The sequence below is a fragment of the Triticum urartu genome, chromosome 2 (assembly GCF_003073215.2).
Source record: "Triticum urartu cultivar G1812 chromosome 2, Tu2.1, whole genome shotgun sequence".
NCBI lineage: Eukaryota > Viridiplantae > Streptophyta > Magnoliopsida > Poales > Poaceae > Triticum > Triticum urartu.
The window spans coordinates 172,107,394-172,126,483 of NC_053023.1; the positions used below are offsets into that span (position 1 = coordinate 172,107,394).

Below are 19,090 nucleotides of genomic sequence, written 5' to 3' on the forward strand. Positions count from 1 at the left end.
CCCCACCCCTATCCTACCGTTCCACTTACAAACAAACCATACCGAGAGAGATGCGACCCCTCCATCCGCTCTCCCTACCGGCGATGCGACACTCACCGCTCTCCAACCGTTGCCATGGTAGTTGGGGTGTGTGCAACATGCACTTGCAGTCATGGGTGTGTTTATCTGTCGGACCGTCCTCTCTTATGAAAACCCACTTACAAAACTTCCTCCTCCCCCAACTACAATTACAAATTGTTATAAAAAGTGGTATTTTTAAATTACATTGTTTCCTAAAAAAAGAAATGCGCACCCATGCCCTCATGTGCTAAACACACACACACAGCATACTAAGAGAAAAAAAGATAGTGTAGTAGTTGCAAACAAAAAGGCTAAAGAAAACAGAAGGGAAAAGGCTTGTAATTCTTAAACTAATGATTTCTGCACAAAAATTCTAACTGATTGCCCAACAATTCTTAATAAAAAATTCTCCAAATTTTTTTTGACCAACTACAGTAGGGAAAAATCCCTACGGACCCTCCAAAAAAATGAACAACACACATATGCATTGTTATTTTTCATTTTCCAAATCATCTTTGGAAAAAAAATGTTTCTCTCGTTCATGGGGGCGTTTGGAAAAACTAATAATCTACAAAAGACAATAAAAAATGCATGTTAAAAAAAGATATATAAAAAAGAGAGATATAAAGACAGCCTGAAAGGATTTCGAACATTCTGTTAATAAAAACCAAAGTTTACACAAAAAAGACAAATTAAAAATGCAGATTTCAAGAAAGGTTTTAACTTATAGTTAAACTAATAAAAACAAAAGTAAAATAATTTCAGAATTAACAGTTTCACTAATGCAAAAAATTGCAACGAAAGTGCTTGCACCTTTTACTTAAAAACTAAACATGCAAAAAGAAAAACTGAAAAAAAAACAGTGAGAAAATGGATACATACCATGCTTCCCAAAAGAATATTAGTCCTCGTGAGGCGGTGCACAAATGCCAACCCTATGAACCCATTGTTGAGCGGAAGCAGCCCATCTTCCTGAGTGCGAACAATATCATCATCGTCATCACTGTTGCCAGCTTGTCTATCCTCGTCTTCTTCATCTGAGACTTCCATGTAGTCATTCTCACTCTCAGATCCTTCATCTTCGGCACCATTCCCGAATTGAATCACACAGACAACTGCCCTTGGGGAAGGCTAGTCCAAATAGAAGAGAACCAGCTGGCCCTTCCCCAACTTGTTGTCTGCAACAAATTTCCTCCACCCACTACCATACATTATGCTCTTTCTGGGCCCCTTGTGACACTTAACGGTGTACATCCGTTTGTTTGCCTTAAACTTCAGTGTATTCCCTGTCAAGTCGTTGAAACGAACTCTTTCGTTACATGGCACAACCTGTTGTGTGTTGAACACAAAAAAAAGAACAAAAAAAAAACGATCATCAAAACTGCCTGAAAAAATGAATTGAGCACTGATATAAAAGTCAAAAAGATGCAAAACAACCTAAAAAAATCAGTCTAGAACTAGCATAGGTTACTGCACATGACATAAACGACCATCAAGTTCAAAATTCTGGGAGACCAACAAATATCAACCTTCAACAACAATAAAATAATTCTATGATGATAAGTACCTAAAAATAAAGATCAGAACAGTGGAAAAACAATATATATATATATATAGGCAGCATATCTCGTGAATCCGAGCTATTTGTGTGTCCGTGTATCCCTTTTCTTTTCACCCCCACGATCTTAATCGTACGAATTATCAGAGTTTGCGGTAATTTTACACTTACACGCCCGCCCTCCGACTAAAAGCAGCAACTTAATTTTGCAACAATACCCCAACTTCTGTATGCGTCGTGCGCCGCCGCCGCCGCCGAACTGCACATATGTCTGATCTGGATCGACTTGATCCTGACGTGCACCGGCACCCACCCGGCCGCCCCCATGCAGGTAGCATCCCAATCCTTTATGTGCTCCTCTACTCCCATGTTAACACTTAACACAAACCAGATAAGCACCAACAAGTGCCCCATGCTTGTACTTCCCCGATCTGATCCATCTCATGTATAACTGAAATATTCTGCTGCAGCGGCGACTAGACACGGACAAGTAGCAAGTACCCCTTGCAATCAGAGACACGTGGGCATCAAAACTTTGAGGTAAAACAACCGACAAATTCAGTCCTTGTGTATACATAGTGTATTTTGCAAGGCTAATTGTGTAGCTACATGTGCAGAAGTATGGATCCAATCAATAACATTCAAATGCATATGAGCCCCGGGGGATTTAGTACGCCCAAAAATAACACAACCATACCTCTCTTTGTAAGTCAGTTTGCACTAACTGAAACTATGCATGCATTTGCCAAAAAAATACTGAACACATGAAATTACTTATTTCCGTTTATTCTTGACATTGCAGTCTTCTTCTTTTACGCCTGAATGTGATGAGCATTTGAAGCCTAAAGTGGGTATGACATTTGAAGGACTCGAGGCCGTGGAGAAGTTCTACAAGGCATATGCACATCAATCAGGTTTTGGCGTTCGTATCGGACAGCAGAAAAAGATTGAGAATAAGGTGGTCCGGACTAAGCGTTTCATGTGTAGTAGAGAAGGATTCAAGTTAAAAGATATTAAGGAGATTAATGACCCCTTGAGGAAAAGACGTAAGCAGACAGACACGCGATGCGGTTGTGATGCTCATATATTTGTTAGACTTTGTGGGGAGAACACCTACAAGATAGACTCATGGATTGAGCATCATGTTCATGGTCTTGTATCACCTGATAAGCGTCATTTGATCAGATCCAATCGTAGAGTTAGTGAGAGGGCAAAGAATACTTTATACACATGTCATAAGGCAAGCATTGGAACCTCCCAGGCATACAGGCTCCTGCAAGTTAGCGAGGGTGGAATTCCGAATGCTGGGTGCACAAAGAGGGACTTGCAAAATTACTATCGCGGACTCAGGTATAAAATCAGAGACGCAGATGCTCAAATGTTTGTGGCCCAATTAGCTAGAAAGCAGGAAGTGAATTCAGCATTTTTCTATGATTTTGAGGTGAATGATGAGGGGAACCTGGTGCGTGTGTTCTGGGCGGATGCCACAAGCAGGAAGAACTATAGTCACTTTGGTGATGTGATATCCTTCGATTCTACATACACCACTAATCAGTACAACATGATATTTGCACCATTTACAGGGGTTAATCATCACTTACAAAGTGTCTTTTTTGGTGCTGGATTCTTATCAAATGAGAAGGATGAGTCATACATTTGGTTATTTCAGACCTTCCTAAAAGCAATGGGAGGGGTAGCACCTAGACTCATCATAACTGATGAAGCTGCTAGCATCAAGAATGGTATTGACAAAGTTCTTCCAGCCACTATGCATAGGTTATGCATGTGGCATATAATGGAAAAGGTGCCTGAAAAAGTTGGACCTTTGATTAGGGAAGATTCTGAATTTTGGCCGAGGTTGAACTCATGTGTTTGGGGTTCAGAAACTGCAAGTGAGTTTGAGTCACAATGGAATTCCATCATTACAGATTTTGGGTTGGAGGATAACGAGTGGTTAGCTAAGAGGTTTACCATTAGAGATACATGGATACCAGCCTACTTTATGGATATATCTCTTGCGGGCTTGCTCCGAACCACTTCAAGGTCAGAAAGTGCAAATTCTTTTTTCAACCGTTTCATTCATCGTAGGCTTGCTTTTGTTGAGTTCTGGCTTAGGTTCGACACAACTTTAGAATGCCAACATGAGGAAGAATTAATGGCAGACAACAGAAGCATGCATACCACCCCACAACTATTTACGCCATGGGCAATGGAGAAACAAGGTAGTGAGGTATTCACATATGAGGTAACTTCGCAAACTAAAATAAAACATGCTGTTGCTGGATACTTACTTTCATTAATCATTCCTTTTTAAAATAGATAAAAGTATCAGCAAAAATAAAAAAAATAAAACAAGGCCACTCCCTAGTGATAGATTTCAGCAATAATATGTACTATTTACATAAAAAATAAATTCAGAAACGACAAGCTACTGATTATATAGGGACTATCAAAAACAAATGAACATACCTACTCCTACTGATAAATTCAGTAAATCAGTAGTAAAAATCTTCTCCTGTTTTGATAGAAATTTTTTCAAAAACATGCTACTGATTTAGCAAAAAGAGCCTAACGCATTCATCTAGATTGTCACCCCCACTGATGTACAAAAAGGGTGTAAACAAATGAACTATACTATACACTATGTACAGAGGATGTCGATAAAACCTACTACCTACAAGCATAAAGAAGAAAAGGTGGTCTTGATAACCCTACTTCTAGTACAGTCCAAAAGAAATAGAACACTTCATCTCAGCTTATTGGGCTACTAAAAAACAAAATTAGTACTACTAGTTGTAAAACTAAACTTTACTGGATAGTTCAAAAAACATAGGGAAAAAAGCAAAAATCTGGATTAGATAAGTGAATCTAGCTATAACAAAAAAGAAACCAGCATCATACTCACATCTGCCACACCGACATTGCTGATCCACGCGCCTGAGCGAGAGACACTATTGTGCGTTTCAACACGAAAAAAAACCCTAAAAAAGTATAAAATATGGATGCAATTCTCTGCTTGAAACTACTAATCAGATATTTAATACAAACAAAAGAAAAGAACAGTACCTCATCTTGCGGGGGTAAGTATAGACATACAAAAATCCTATCTACTCTACTGGATACATGGGCACAGTAATAAAACTCCTACAGTGCAGCAGACATGCACTTAGCTTGGGCGAGGACCTCATGCTGCTGACTCACAACAAGCCTCTGGACTAAAATCCATTTTCAGACTAAGAAGCTAACAAAAAAAGTGAAATCAAAAAGACTAAAAAGTGAGGTCCCTTTGAGACACTACAAAAAAGGCCTAGCAGCCGCTCACTCTGGCCGGCCCCTTTGAGACACTACAAAAAATACAACTTGATCTTGACCGTACAAACTACCACATCCAAATCAATCCTCCAATCTTTTGAATACTTGAACAAATAAGGATACAAAAAAAATGCATATAAATCCTGGAGTCCATTATAGACTTGAATCTACTATTCTACACTTGATCCACAAACAAAACTACCCCCAATCCCCTACAGATCACGGTGAAGCATCAAACAAGAAACAAGACAACAAAATGATGGAGAAGAAAAACTAGGGGGGAACTCACTCCAACTGCAGCGCCAGCCATCCCCCCTCTCTCGTCCTTTGGTTCGTTGAAGAGAACCTTGGAGCTCGCCCTCTCAAAGGGCCATAGGCCGATCTTTTATTAGAAAGAACAAGAAGAGTACAGCGAGCTAGGCAGTCTAGGCGATCTAGAACTGTCAGCCATCAGAGTTTAACTCTGAATAAACACTGAAGAAATAAAGGCGAAGCTTGGCCACCAGAGGCAAGCACAACACAGCAAAGAAGAAGAAAAACAAGTCAGCAGAAATCGCCAACACAGCCAGCAGTCCTCCATGTTGCAATATCCTCTCTGATTAGTTCGAGCACCCTGTCTACGCTGCTAGCCACTTGCTCAAAGATTCGAGCATTCCGTTCTTTCCAAATCCTCTCTTCTCCCCATCCGTATTTCTTCTGATTTGAGATTGGGGAATGGAGAGAGAGAATGTGGAATGAGCTCTGTCTCCCCGTTCCCCTCTTCTTAATCATCACGGGGGTGGCCGCTTCCCCTTCCTTTCTTTAATGCGGTTCAAAAAACAAAATGCAAAAAACAAACAAACAAAAAGCCCGCACGGAAACACAGCCCAGCCCACAAAACGCTCGTGCGGGATCGCGGTTCGACAGAAAAAAAAACAAACGGGCCGGTCCACATCTTAGACAGGCCGAAATGAGGGACAATCCGTCCCAGCGCGAATCTACACGCTGCACAAGATCAGACGGCTGAGCAGTCGACTGAGACTTCGCGAAGTCTGCGTCGACTGATATTTAGTAGCGCCGTCCATATTACCTTGATCTGCATGTACGCGAACGCCTCACCAACGCAGGCGTGCCGCCCGCCACCGAACGCCGTGTACGAGAACGCTCCGCCGGCCTCATCCTCCCCTCTGCCCGGGCCGAACCGGTCCGGCTCGTACCTCTCCGGGTCCATGTACACGTATAAGAGACGGTTGTGGAGCACCAGCGGGCTCGCGACGGTACGCCCCTCCGGGACCTCGTACTCATCGCCCTCCCTGGTCCGCACGGTGAAGCTCCGGCGCGCGTGGCGCAGCAGCATCATCGCCGGCGGGTGGAGCCGCAGAACCTCCTTGACGCAGCGGTGGAGGGTGTCCATCTCCTGCAGGACCTCGTAGTCCACGCGGTCCCCGTGCCGCGCCACGACCCGCTCCTGCTCCCGGACGGCGGCGCGCAGGTGCTCGGAGTTGGCGCGCGCGAGGAGGCGCGCTCCGGTCCACGTGCTCGTGCTGGAGCTCGTGTGCTGCCCCGCGAACAGCGCCGAGACCACCAGCATCCCGACGACCTCCGTCTCGGTCGTGGCGCGGCCGTCTTTGTACCTGGAATCAATCAGGCACTGCAGCATGTCGTCGGGGCCGCAGTCAGGGTAGCTTGCTTTGCGAGAGCTGACGACGCCGGAGAATATCTCGCCGAGCCTAGCGCGCGCCCTGTCGCGTCTGCGGTGCGCCGGGATGGGCAGGTGCGGGAACAGGATGGTGACGAGGCGCATGCCGTCGTTGAGCTCACGGAGGTGCGTTGCGACCTCGCCGAGCATCTTGGCCCGGACCTCCTCCCCGAACAAGCACCGGCTGGCTACGAGCGTGACGAGGTGCTCTAGCTCCTGCTTCAAGTCAACCGTGCCGGACTGTCCCCACCTCGCAAAGTACTCCTGCATGTGTAACATACACAAGTACACATCAGATCACAATTTCTAGTATGTAGTACATGTATAAATGTTTGCAATAGTTAACAAGAAAATCAAGGCTACTAAACATGTCATCTTATTTCTTACCTCGACTTCGCGCACCATCAGTCCGGCGTATGTCCTGAGCTTGGCCGGCTTCATGGCGTCACCAAAGAAGCGGAACTGCTCGCGGCGAGTAGCGAAGTCCACGTCGAAGGCGACGCCGGGGCCGAAAGTCGGAATGGTGAACTGGGAGACCTCGTCTTGGCTAATCTCCAAGTCTAGCCCTTGGTAGAAATGGCTCGACACGTCTGGCCCAACCAGAAAGGTCACCTTGCGATGCAACAGTCTCACCGTGAACACGCTCCCCATCTCCGTGTGGGCGTCGCGGATCACTTGCAGCGGGCCCTTGGCGAGAAGCACCGGGAGAATCCCAAGAAGGGGAGCCCCTGCGGCCATGGGCGGTGGAGAAGGCGATAGCTTCGTTGTTTCGGACAACATCGGTCGTCGTCGGGCTATCATTGTCGACACAATTGCAAGGAAAATAGGAACACACACTACCCAGAAGACTGTTGCCAATTCCATGTTTGCAATCCAGATGCTATCGTAACCAATACTGTAAAAACACCGGCAAAGAAAAAATCCATAAGAATCAGCTATGCCAAATAGTGGCATCCTTCTCAAACAGCTAGTATAACGCGGGTATAGCGGGGCTATAACCCTCTGTTTTGTAACTTTACCAAATAATTATATATAAATACCATTTAGCATCACCCTGCTCAATTCTCTATAGCATGGCTACATCACGGTTATTTAAAACTTTTGGTAAAAACATGGTAAGATGATTCAGTACTTGTCCCATCACTAATTAAATTGGTTTTGAAACATCCATACGGCAACACTTTTCTGTTTGCTGCCGTGCTAAAATGAATATCCATATCGCGGACATAAAAAGTTTCCATTATATTATAGAGATGCAAGTTTTTAGCGTACTTTCTTAGAGTTTTTCGGGTGATATTCATCCGTTTGTTACTAGCACTCGTGGTCCCATGTTTTCTCTATACCTACCAGGAGTATTGCCAGAAACATTATTCAATTTTCCCAATGGCCTCATGCCTCCATTAATCAATAAAGTAAATTGCCCTAGTGCCCTTTTATGCCTCCAGGAAAAACAATAATAAACTCAAACTGTATCTTACCGACAGCTGAACTAAAACTAACGTCAATTTTTGTCAGTTTAAGAGCTACTCACCGCATAGTTTTTTTAGCCTCACGTGTTTTTCGTCCCCACAGAACAATAATCCCCTCATAGCCCAAGTTTAGCACGTTTATCCTCCCCACACCGCAATACATTTCCTTGTCAGTTTCTCGCCTGGCTGTCTCAATCTCATCCTCTAGGACATCTTTTCCATATAAACCACCATGCCCTATTTGAAGGCACTTAATTAAAAATGGTAATGTCACGACAACCATTAATTGTTGAGCTGTTTGTTTTTGAGATAGCTAACCGCTTATTTCAAACGGTACAATCACCATTAATTGTTGCATGATAGAGAAACACGATGATGAAAACTTTTTAGCGCATTAATTATCGAGTCCTATTTTTAGAAAGCTACCATGGAAATCAATGCACTCAAACCATCTTTTTTTAAAGAGCGCATCTTAGCGAAAATACAACCCTTTAACAGTCGCGCAAGGAACGCTCTCTCGCGACGTCCACATCATCACAGGGGTACTGTGCCTGGCAGCCAATCGCGACAGAGATTCGCGCTGGCCAGTGGGCGCTTTGTACGGCGAGACAAAAACAAAAGAAATGAATCGCCCAGCCCTAGCCTAGCGAGTCCTCCACTTCTCCCCCTCTCTCGTCCGCCGCCATCACCGGCGCTCTTCCCCACAGCCTGCGCCCCCCCTCCCATCACCTTCTCCCCTCCACGGGAAACCTGCACGGAGGCGGCAGCCTGGACGACACGGCGCTCCCGCCGTCTAGATCGAACTTGTGACGCCCTCGATTCAATCGTACACTAATCATACACGCAAATGTGTACGATCAAGATCAAGGACTCACGGGAAGATATCACAACACAACTCTAGACACAAATTAAAATAATACAAGCTTTATATTACAAGACAGGGGTCTCGAGGGCTCGAATACATAAGCTTGAATACACAAGAGTCAGCGGAAACAACATTATCTGAGTACAGACATGAGTTAAACAAGTTTTCCTTAAGAAGGCTAGCACAAAGCAACATCAATCAAAAAGGCAAGGCCTCCTGCCTGGGAGCCTCCTAACTACTCCAAGTCGTCAGCGGTCATCACGTAGTAGTAGGCACCCTCGGCGTAGCAGTAGTCATCAGTGATGTCGTCTGGCTCCTGGGATCCGTCATCTGGTCGCAACAATCGGGCATGGGGGAAAAGAGGTAGCAAAGCAGCCGTGAGTACTCATCCAAAGTACTCGCAAGACTTACATCAGATCTAAACTAAGTATGCATCTGAATCAAAGGAATGGGTTGTATCTGTGGACTAAACTGCAAAATGCCAGAAGGGAAGGGGAAAGCCTAGCCTATCAAAGACTAGCATCTTCTGGAAACCACCATCTTGCAGCAACAGGAGGGAGTAGAGTAGCATAAAGTAAAGTAGCAGTAATGTTATCAACCTCGGCCAGAGATCCTTCCTCGACTCCCTGCGAGAAAGCAATCCCAGAGCCATACTATCTAGTTATCATCTCATATCCAAGTCTCATCTCAAGTATCCAGTTCTAGTTGTATCGGGGATACAACTCCAAGTGTCCGTTACCGTAGGACATGCTATCGATAGATGTTTTCTTCCCTGCAGGGGTGCACCAACTTACCCACCACGCTCGATTAACTCCGGCCGGACACACTTTCCTAGGTCATGCCCGGCCTCGCCCAAACAATACGCCGCAACCCGACCTAGGCTTAATAGAGAGGCCAGCACGCCGGACTAAACCTATGCCCCCAGGGGTCATGGGCCATCTCCCCGGGAACTCCTGCACGTTGCGTACGCGGCCGGTGAGCAGACCTACCTACCTCCTTCAACAAGGTAGGTGCTTTCCAGTCCAACCCGGCGCGGGCCGCTCAGTCGCTGACGTCTAATAAGCTTCTGCTGATGCATACGACGCAGAACGCCCATACTATGCCCACGTGATGGTTAGTACTATCAGGCCAGAGGCCCTTCAGATCAAATATCCAAATCGCAGTGGATTAGGAGCACGCGGTAACGAGCAGAGACTCACGATCGATGTGACCCCGTCGCCCCGTCTCGAGTACTTGCGGCAAGGGCTAAGAATGCCCAGCCACGCCTCGTAAGTATCTCGCGGGCACCTTCCAGGTCAACCCGACTCCACATCACTCGCTATTCAGCTCGCGCGGGTACCCCTCAGGGCCGACCCATCTTTAGTAACATGGCTCAGTGCAAAGTCATAGTAACCATAGTAACTGTGTGTCTAACACCAAGGGGAAAACCCGAGGAATCACCCCCGATGAATCCCACTCGATGTTATCATCAAGGTGAACGTAAGAGGATCCACCCTCGAGGTTCACACTTGAGGGGTTGCACGACAGAGCGGTAACGGAAGTGGTTAAGGAGGAAATCACCCTCGATGACCTCGACCGTATAGCTACACTACGGAGATCTCATCAGAAGTGATGTAAGAGGTTCCACCCTCGGCACTCGATGGTAACTCCGCAGAGTCGTACAACTAGGAGGGGTGATGTGCGGTGTCGAGGCCTGGACGTCGATCACGTTGATCGAGTCATCGAACATAAAGCGGGGCAATTGGGACAAGGTGGGGTCACTGATGGATCACTAACCATCCTATACTAAGCAGTTTAGGATAAGCAGGTAAAGTATGAAAGCAGGTAACAACAACATGCTATGCATCAGAGTAGGATCATACAGAAAGCAGTAGCAGTTCTAATGCAAGCATGAGGGAAAGAAATGGGCGATATCGGAATGCTCAAGGGGGTTTGCTTGCCTGGAAGCTCTGCTGAAAAAGAAGAAGTATCGTCGTCGACGTAGTCGAACACAGGGGCAACATCAGTCTCGGAGTCTACCGGAGAGAAGAGGGGGAAGAAACAGTAAATACAAAGCAAACATATGCATGACAAGACAACAAGCGGTACTAGGGGTGTTCTGACGCGGTGCTACACGATACTGGTGAAGGGGGATAACATCCGGGAAAGTTTTCCCGGAGTTAGGCATTTTCGGACAAAGAAATGGGAGGAAGAAGATTGCGTGTTTGCTATGCTAGGTGCGTGTGGCGGACGAACGGGCTGCGTATTCGGATTTGTCTCGTCGTTCTGAGCAACTTTCATGTATAAAACTTTTTCATCCAAGCTACGGATTATTTTAGTATTATTTTTCAATGATTTACTAATATTCTAGAATTTCTGAAATTATTATATTTAATTAATTCGAATTGACCAAGTCAACTTAACTAGTCAAAGGGGGTGGCCCACATGTCATATACTATTCACCTAAACAAATAAATAAACCTAACTTATTAAAGGGGGCCTACATGTCATCTACTAATAGACTAACTTAGAACTAAACTACTACTACTACTGCTAAGCCTAGCCTAATTAAACCAGGGGCCGGCCGGCGGCATAGCCAGCCATGTCTGTACTCACGCACGTAGAGTACACACTACACACGCACAATGGCCATGGCCATGGCCATAACCAGCGCAGCCGCATGAGAAAGTAGCAGCAGCAATTAGAGTAGCAGCAGCACTAGCTAGTGGGATAGGAGGGGCGGCAGCAGCACTTAACAGCAGCGGCGCCGGCGCAACAGCAAGCAGTGACGGGAGCAGGGCGCAGCAGCGGCCGGCAGCAGCAAACGGAGCAGCAGCAAGCCGAGGCCATGCGTGGGCGTGCACCACAGCAGCAAGCCGCGACGAGGCCACGCATGGGCGTGCGCGCACAACAGCAATAGCGACAGGGCGGGAGCAGCAACTACACGCACACACGTACACATACACGGGGGTTCGAGCGATGGCGAACAACGGCGTAAAGAGACACGGATTGAAGGGGGAAAGGGGTGGAATCGGCCGAGGAGCTCACCACCAAGCTCGTAGACGTGGATTGGAGGCGCGGGGGCGACCGGATGCGACGAGCTCGACGACAAGAGACGACGGCCGTGGCAGAAAATCAGCTCGATCCCGGGCGTATAGTGCGGCTCCGGTCGAACGGATGCACGGAGATGACGGAGTCGGTGACTAGGAAGTCCCTGGACAAGCTCCCGGTCGCCGGGGAGGCCAGTGGCCACGGGGACGGCGACGGCGCATCGATGGTAGCTCGGGCACGAGGCTCTCAGGAGAAACGTGAGTGGGAGAGGGGAATTTTGCGGGCTAGGGTCTGTCTACAGCGACGAGGGGGATCTTATCCTTCTTGATGTGTCGTGGATGCTCGACACGAGCTAATCGGGCGTGTGGACGGGAGTGCGTGAGCCACGCCATGGCACTGCCTCCTCCTGTAGCGTGAGGAAGGAGAAGGCCCTGCCGGGCTGGGCCAAAGTGCAATGTGGCACTTAGGCCCAGTTGCGCACAGTGTGAGGCCTTTTATTTTCTTCCTATTCTGTTTTTTTTTATTCCTCGTCTGTTTCGCATCTAGTTTAGCTAGTAAATGATTTTTGCTACATGTGAAACTTGGCACAAAAATACAGGGCAATATTCTGGTTTGGTATAAAAAGTTTCAAAGCATTTGGGAGTGTTCAACTATTTATAAAAAAATGAACAGGCCAATTTATTGGCTGTTGGTCCACTGTTATAATACCCAGGGGTATTTTAAATATCTCCAAAAATGTTTGTTAATGCATGAGAATTATGTAGTGAAAATTTTGAACCTAAGGAACATTTTAATTTACTATTTTATAAAATTATTATTTGACTTGGTGTTTGACTTTGATATTTATTAAGTGGCAATTTGCATAGTAATGATGATGACATGGCCACCATTAGGGGGTGATTACTATAGCATGACACTGGGGTGTTATAGAACTGAGCGGGAGGGGGAGAACAATCGCCGCCTTCTCATGCTGCTCGTCTCCACCGTACCTTGTCTGCCTCGCGTGGTGATGACCGGCGGCACAACAGGCGTTGGCGGCGTGGTCGATCCCCTGGTTGTCGTACCTGGAAGGCCGGCACTAACGAGGCCCCCTCCGTCCCCATCCGTGAGTTCCACGGTTCGTCTCTTCAATCCCCAGCCTCCCTGGTTTCCGCGAAATTCCAACTCCATTTTGTTTGCCCGGTCTCATATGCGCTGCAGACAGGGGACTTCGACCATGCCTGCGTGCATCCTAGGTTCCTCCACATCAGCCCGACCTCCCACAAGTGGGCGTTCGTAGGTTTCACGCCCTTGCCAATCCATTCTCTGATTTGGTTTGGTTTGGTGGAGATGTAATAGTTTGATAGTTCTCAGTTTGTAGAACAAAGGGTACCAGGTAACTACAAGATACATTGCTTGTTGGTTTGTTACAATATTTGACCTGATGGGAGATAAGATGCATACCTTGCTGGTTTGTTACGATATTTGGCCTGAGTGTGAGGAGCAGGTAGCGCTCAATCTTACTATTTTTAAATTTTCGGTTCACATGTGAAGGTCTAGAATTTCTATTCAATTGGTTGAAATAAACTGGGCGGCATCGAGGTAATGTTATTCGGATGTGCTTTCAAGAAATAAGTTTGTGCCGTTTAAAATTTAGTTATGTGCAAAGAAACAGCAAATACAGGTTTACTGTAACTTTTCTTGTATGAGATTTCAAGTGAGATTGTTCAGTTCGTTCTTCTGTTTGTTACTAGAGATTCTGAGAAAGATTGTTATGTGCCGCTGTATAAAGATGGATTTGAAATCAATTGAGCTGTGTTGTATGCTTTAATAGGAAAAACTTAACTGAACTTGTTGCTGGCGTTTAAAATTCAGTTATCTACACAGAAACAACAAATACCAGTGTACTGTAGCTTTTCTTGTATAAGGTTCCAAGCAAGATAGTTCGGTTGGTTCTTATTTTTCTTCTTAGAGATTTTGAGCAAGATTGTTATTTGTGACTGTATGAAGATGGATTTCAAATCAATTCTGCCATGGTGTGCACTTTAAAACAAGAACTGAACTTGTTTGTGCCATTTAAAATACAATGATCTACAAAGAAACAACAAATAAGTTGCCAATTTTAGAAGTGGTGCAGCAGATAGTTTTTTAGATGATTGAGACAGCTACAACTTCATTTGACTCTCTAATCGTTCAAGTTTTCATCCAAAAGTACAGATTCGCTGCTCATACACCACATGAATCAATTGGCGTTTCGAATGTGCTAAATGCACATTAAGATTCAGTTTTGCCTACTGTTTCAGTTACATGAATATCTTTGTCATCAGTACATCCATTATATGTTAATCTATTTTACTATCTCTTTTCCATTTTGCCTTCCTGACTGTACTCTGCTCTATCCATTTTTCCTTACATAAAGAAGATGAATTCCTTGTTGGTTTATTTGAGTATCTTTGTTGCATTAATACTAAAAACACATGTTATCCATTTCTCCCTTGCTATTTCTGTTTGGGGAATATTATAGTTTGACCACTGACTAGAAATCAAATGCTTAATATTGGAATGTCTGCTGGATAAGAAGGTAGAAAAACTAGACGGTGTGGTACTCTCATGACTTCTCTTCTTTATGTTTGGTGTTCAAGATACTTACGCCACCATGTAAAATATTTATCTAATAACTTTTCTCTTGATGTGCAGCTATATCTGAACTTCTTGATAATGCAGTAGATGAGGTTTGTAATATCTTCTAACATCTTCTATGAACTAGATACTCGCTGATTTAAATTGTGTGATAATACTCAAATGTCTAAAACACAGAGTGCTCTATTGTAAGCTGAAAATTTGAGATGTCACATTGTTGTTTCTGGGAAAACCATGCTATACTGCTATGACATTTATTTATTTATTCTGTTGTATTCGTGTATTATAACACAATGCTCTATTCATCATGGTGTTAATAACTTCACTTCCTTACAAATGCCTCATCACTGATGGGGGCGACATCGAACAACAATTCTGTGTGGTTAGTACTGTAAATTTGAGAAATTGATTTGCAAGCATGAGCACGTCGCAAATTTGATGGGTCCATTATACATTAAGAATTTGTATGACCTGACATTCACGGGTGCTAACATTTTCTGAATAGGCATGAGTGAAAAGGTGATTAAGAATTCTGATCGATAGTGATGGGGAGGTATTTGTCGAGGTTGCTAGGTGTGTGGACTTTCCTTTTCTGCAAGGACTTCTTTAGGTGGGTTTTTCTGGTTTCACAAGATTGAAAGAACTAAACATTCAGTTAATTAGTCATGTTATTGGGCACTGAGAATGTTTCTCGTATTAGTTTGTTAATATGCTTGGTTGTTACATTTTAGAAGTGATGTGTTTGTCTCCAGAAGTAATATTCTGCTCTACTTACGCTCTGAATTTGTGTGGGAAATTTATGCAGTTCTTCGCTTGCAATTTGGATGACCGTGTGAAGCACTGAATTCCGCCCTTGATGAGATGCCTGGCAATCATTCTGTTTTCTTAATGGGAGAAGAGGTACCAGGATACCACCTGGAAGACAAGTAATATATTTTTCTTTCCTTTATTTGTGCCCTCTAATTACTTTTCAGTTTTCATGCTTTTCAATTGGACCCTTTTTTTATTTCTGTAGATTTTAATTATGGATTTAAGGATTCAGATTTCTTCCAAGCTTTTTGCTTGTAGTAAAACTCTTACTGGAGACAACTAGATATAGGAAACAAAGCGAACTACCAGTCTTCTCTTAAACAATCACTACTCTGATTTTACTGTGACATATACCTAAACTTATTCTTAGAGAATACTTGACATGCAGACTGCATGTGCTAATGTATTGTTTCAATAACATAATTATATAGTAATCTAGTTATAACTATGTAAGAGCCAGTAGGAGACATGACATTGTAGCTTTGTACTACTGTTTCAGTTACATGATTCTGTATAGCTAAAAATATGTCATGTTGTATTCAAACCAATTAGCCTACCCCAACTTGTTTTTGGTGTTGCTGTTGCTGCTGCTGCTGCTGTTGTTGTTGTTGTTGTTGTTGTTAGTGTCCACATATAAATTCTCTCGTCTCTTTTTGTACATTGTCGAATATCAACTCACTTGGTGTGGAATTTATGGTCCCAAAATAGATGACTCAACTTTGTATAAAGTTAATACAAAGTTGAGTCATCTATTTTGGAACGGAGGGAGTATGTTGCAATGTTTATTCCTTACCTCTTTTGATTTACAACTAAGTCTACTTTTGTACAATCCTTATAACTGAAGTTGGTTGTCATGGTGTACTATTCTTTCAAGAATTTGTAGTAGGTTCTAGAAAAACATGATAGGATGAGGGATGCATTGATTTTTAAAATCAGTCTGAAAAGCATCGAGTTTAGTAAAATATTGTGTAACCTTCTCCTAAAAGTTTGATACACTTTTCAAGAAAACTAGCTTTTGTTAATCATTAAGCTATAACTTTTCTCATATTTGAATAACAAGGTCATTCGAGTTGTGTTAAACAAATTTGGCAATGTTAAAAAAAGGTTAATCGGTGTAACTTTTGCAAAGTTTGATGAAAGAAGTTGCACATAACCGATTTCGCTGTCAAGTCTACAATCTAATGTTGATCTAGAGGGTGGAGACTTTAAACTTCATTGATTCTTTCTTGGCCGTTTTGATCTAATATCTGTCTGATGTGGTTTTTATAAACATATGTTGGTATAATAATTTTGCTTTTTTTGTAGGATAATAACATTGCAGATAGACAGAAACAGAATTACTTTACACTAATTCGACGTCTATCGAGCAATGGAACAACAAAGGTAGTTCCTTCCACAATTTGAAGAAAGTTGTTTCATATTGCATGGTATGCCTGACTCATTTCAGTGAGCCTTCAATTAATTTGAGTCATCCTATCCCAAGATCATACCTTGATATTCCTCTATTGTCTCCTATTCGTCCCATGCATTTTTAAGAACTGAAATAATTATAACCAGTGTTACAAATGTTTGCTGAAGAAAGTCCTTGCAGCAAAGAACTGGAAGCAGTTTTTTTTTATCTTGACCACTATTTCCTTTTGTTCCTATTTGTTGGCTCTTTCCTATGGAAGCTCTAAAAGAAAATGAGGTGCCATAAATTAAGGATTAATAGTTTTGATATCTGATTTGAGAAAATAGATTCACAGAATATAAGGATAATGTAGATTGTAGCATTGATTATTGCTATCTTGGACATAGACGGATCAAATAACTACTCCGAGAGGGGACGTTGAGGATGACGACAGCGACGAGCAAGTCGGCGTCTGTGAAGCTTCACCGGAGCCATTCCAGCTCTTCCAAAGGCACAACGAGAGCCTAAAGTCAGGATACGTTCGATCGAGCACACTTCTTCTCCCAGAATTCATACAATCATTAGAAGTTCAGAGCAAATCATGCCAAAGATATGAAATGAAACACATTTGCATGCAGGGAAGCTGAGGAGCCAGGACGCCGATGGTGCGGAGCCGTTTGCCATCGAGAGGACCAGGGCAAGCCATCATGGACCTCCGGACCAAGCTCAACATCTCCCTCGCCTCAGTCGATGCCATGTCCTGGAGGGTCGTTGCTGGGTCGCCATCCATGACAATGAGCTCCTACCGCAGCTCGTGGAGCTAATCTGAATGTACGTGTGTTCCATTATAGTGTGCTTGATCGACTCCCCCCACCCACAAGTGTTTGATTAATGTTTCTCGTTGTTGTGTTGTATGTATAGGCTGGCAAGGATGTGGCGAGTCATCGGCAACGCGCACCGGGTGATGAAGCGCATGGCGGACAAGCCGAGCATGCTCCTCTTGTTGTCGGCCGCACGGTTTGAGGGAGGCATCAAGAGACTGCCGCCGCCGTGGCCGACGCGCGCGTAATTTCTTTAACGTATCTTACGTTGTCAAACAGCAAGATGCTCCTGTCGATGCTATTATATCGCTACGGGTTTGCCTGTGATAGCATGACATTTCAGTTTCTTCCTTACATGATGCGCCAATATAATAATTTCATCAAGAATTGCATGTACATGGTGCTGCTATCCAGATCAAAAAAGGAAAGTGAAAGGAGCGTGCATCTACCTGGCACCGCCCAGATGCCCCTCAAGTGGCGCGCCAATGGGGTGCCCCATGAAGCAATTGTGTACTTTTTATGTTCCATGGAAGGCTCTATGGTTCTTCAGTCTTCAGTTGGCATCATCTTTGATGTGAGGTCTTTCACATGGCAGAGATGCTTCTCCTGCTTCTTTCAGGTTAAGAGTCGAGAGGAGAATGAAGATTATCTTGCATGACTTTAATGATTCTAAGAGAGGGGGTGGTACATTTTGGAACATAGAGGGTTGACATGCCGAAAGAAGCGGAGGGGCGATCACAGGGGCGACCTCCGCATTGAGGAAGGAATTGGTGCTGAATCGAGGAATGGACAGTCCTTGTGAGACCACAACCAACTGCCACTGAATCGAGAATTGGATTGTCCAACCTTGGCCCTATTCCATCTCGTGGTGTTGCCTTAGTAATTGATTGTTTTTTCATGGGCAAATAGTATAATTATTTGAAGTATTTTTTTTTCAAGTGCATGGCTGGCAATTTCAAAGAGGAAATGGCAAGCCGTCGCGCATCGATACCCTATCTCTCCTTTGGATTGAATGCTATCCTGGTCAGAACGATAATTTTGTTGTTTGCTTGTTCCTGTAGGCCGTACCACGGAGGTTTGTGGGAAATTTCAAAGGTCGGATCTATGAAGCTATCAAGCTAGAAGCTCCTCGGTTGTAGTTCAGATCATAGGCTTGTTGTAATTTTCTTTTACGATTCAGAATTTTAGTCCAGATCATAGGTTTTCTATCATTCTCTTTTACTATTCAGAAATTTAATTGAGGAGTCTTTGGCTATATCCAGTGGTTATCATACATCATCATCACCTAATGATTTTATTTTGTGGATGCTTGAGTTTACAAAATTTAGTCTCTAACTGTCCATCGTCTCTAGACGTACCATTCACGACAGACGTTCAGTTTCAGCAAGTGTATTAGAAGCAGAAAACTAGCGCCAATTTGGACTATATAAACACGTAGACAACTGCATAAGCAGTATTAGTGCGCACACTCACGCCTA

At 44.0% G+C, this 19,090-nt stretch overlaps 1 protein-coding gene and 2 long non-coding RNA genes across 3 annotated transcripts; 2 read left to right on the forward strand and 1 right to left on the reverse strand.

The window, feature by feature from the left end:
- Positions 1 to 1,889: 1,889 nt before the first annotated feature.
- On the forward strand, positions 1,890 to 2,301 carry LOC125541353. Its single transcript, XR_007297495.1, has 3 exons — positions 1,890 to 1,949; positions 2,089 to 2,158; positions 2,236 to 2,301. It is a non-coding gene; the product is annotated as an uncharacterized LOC125541353 (long non-coding RNA).
- A 3,495-nt stretch (positions 2,302 to 5,796) lies between these two features.
- LOC125541352 (obtusifoliol 14-alpha demethylase-like) lies at positions 5,797 to 7,540 on the reverse strand. The gene is made up of 2 exons (XM_048704790.1): positions 6,996 to 7,540; positions 5,797 to 6,872 (listed from the first exon to the last, which is right to left on the reverse strand). Exons 1-2 carry the CDS (start codon positions 7,470 to 7,472, stop codon positions 5,925 to 5,927), a joined length of 1,425 nt encoding a protein of 474 aa, XP_048560747.1. The 5' UTR covers positions 7,473 to 7,540; the 3' UTR covers positions 5,797 to 5,924.
- Positions 7,541 to 12,794: 5,254 nt separating this feature from the next.
- On the forward strand, positions 12,795 to 18,835 carry LOC125541354. Its single transcript, XR_007297496.1, has 8 exons — positions 12,795 to 13,089; positions 13,173 to 14,683; positions 15,097 to 15,201; positions 15,397 to 15,517; positions 16,707 to 16,784; positions 17,199 to 17,320; positions 17,430 to 17,622; positions 17,713 to 18,835. It is a non-coding gene; the product is annotated as an uncharacterized LOC125541354 (long non-coding RNA).
- The last annotated feature ends 255 nt before the right edge of the window (positions 18,836 to 19,090 follow it).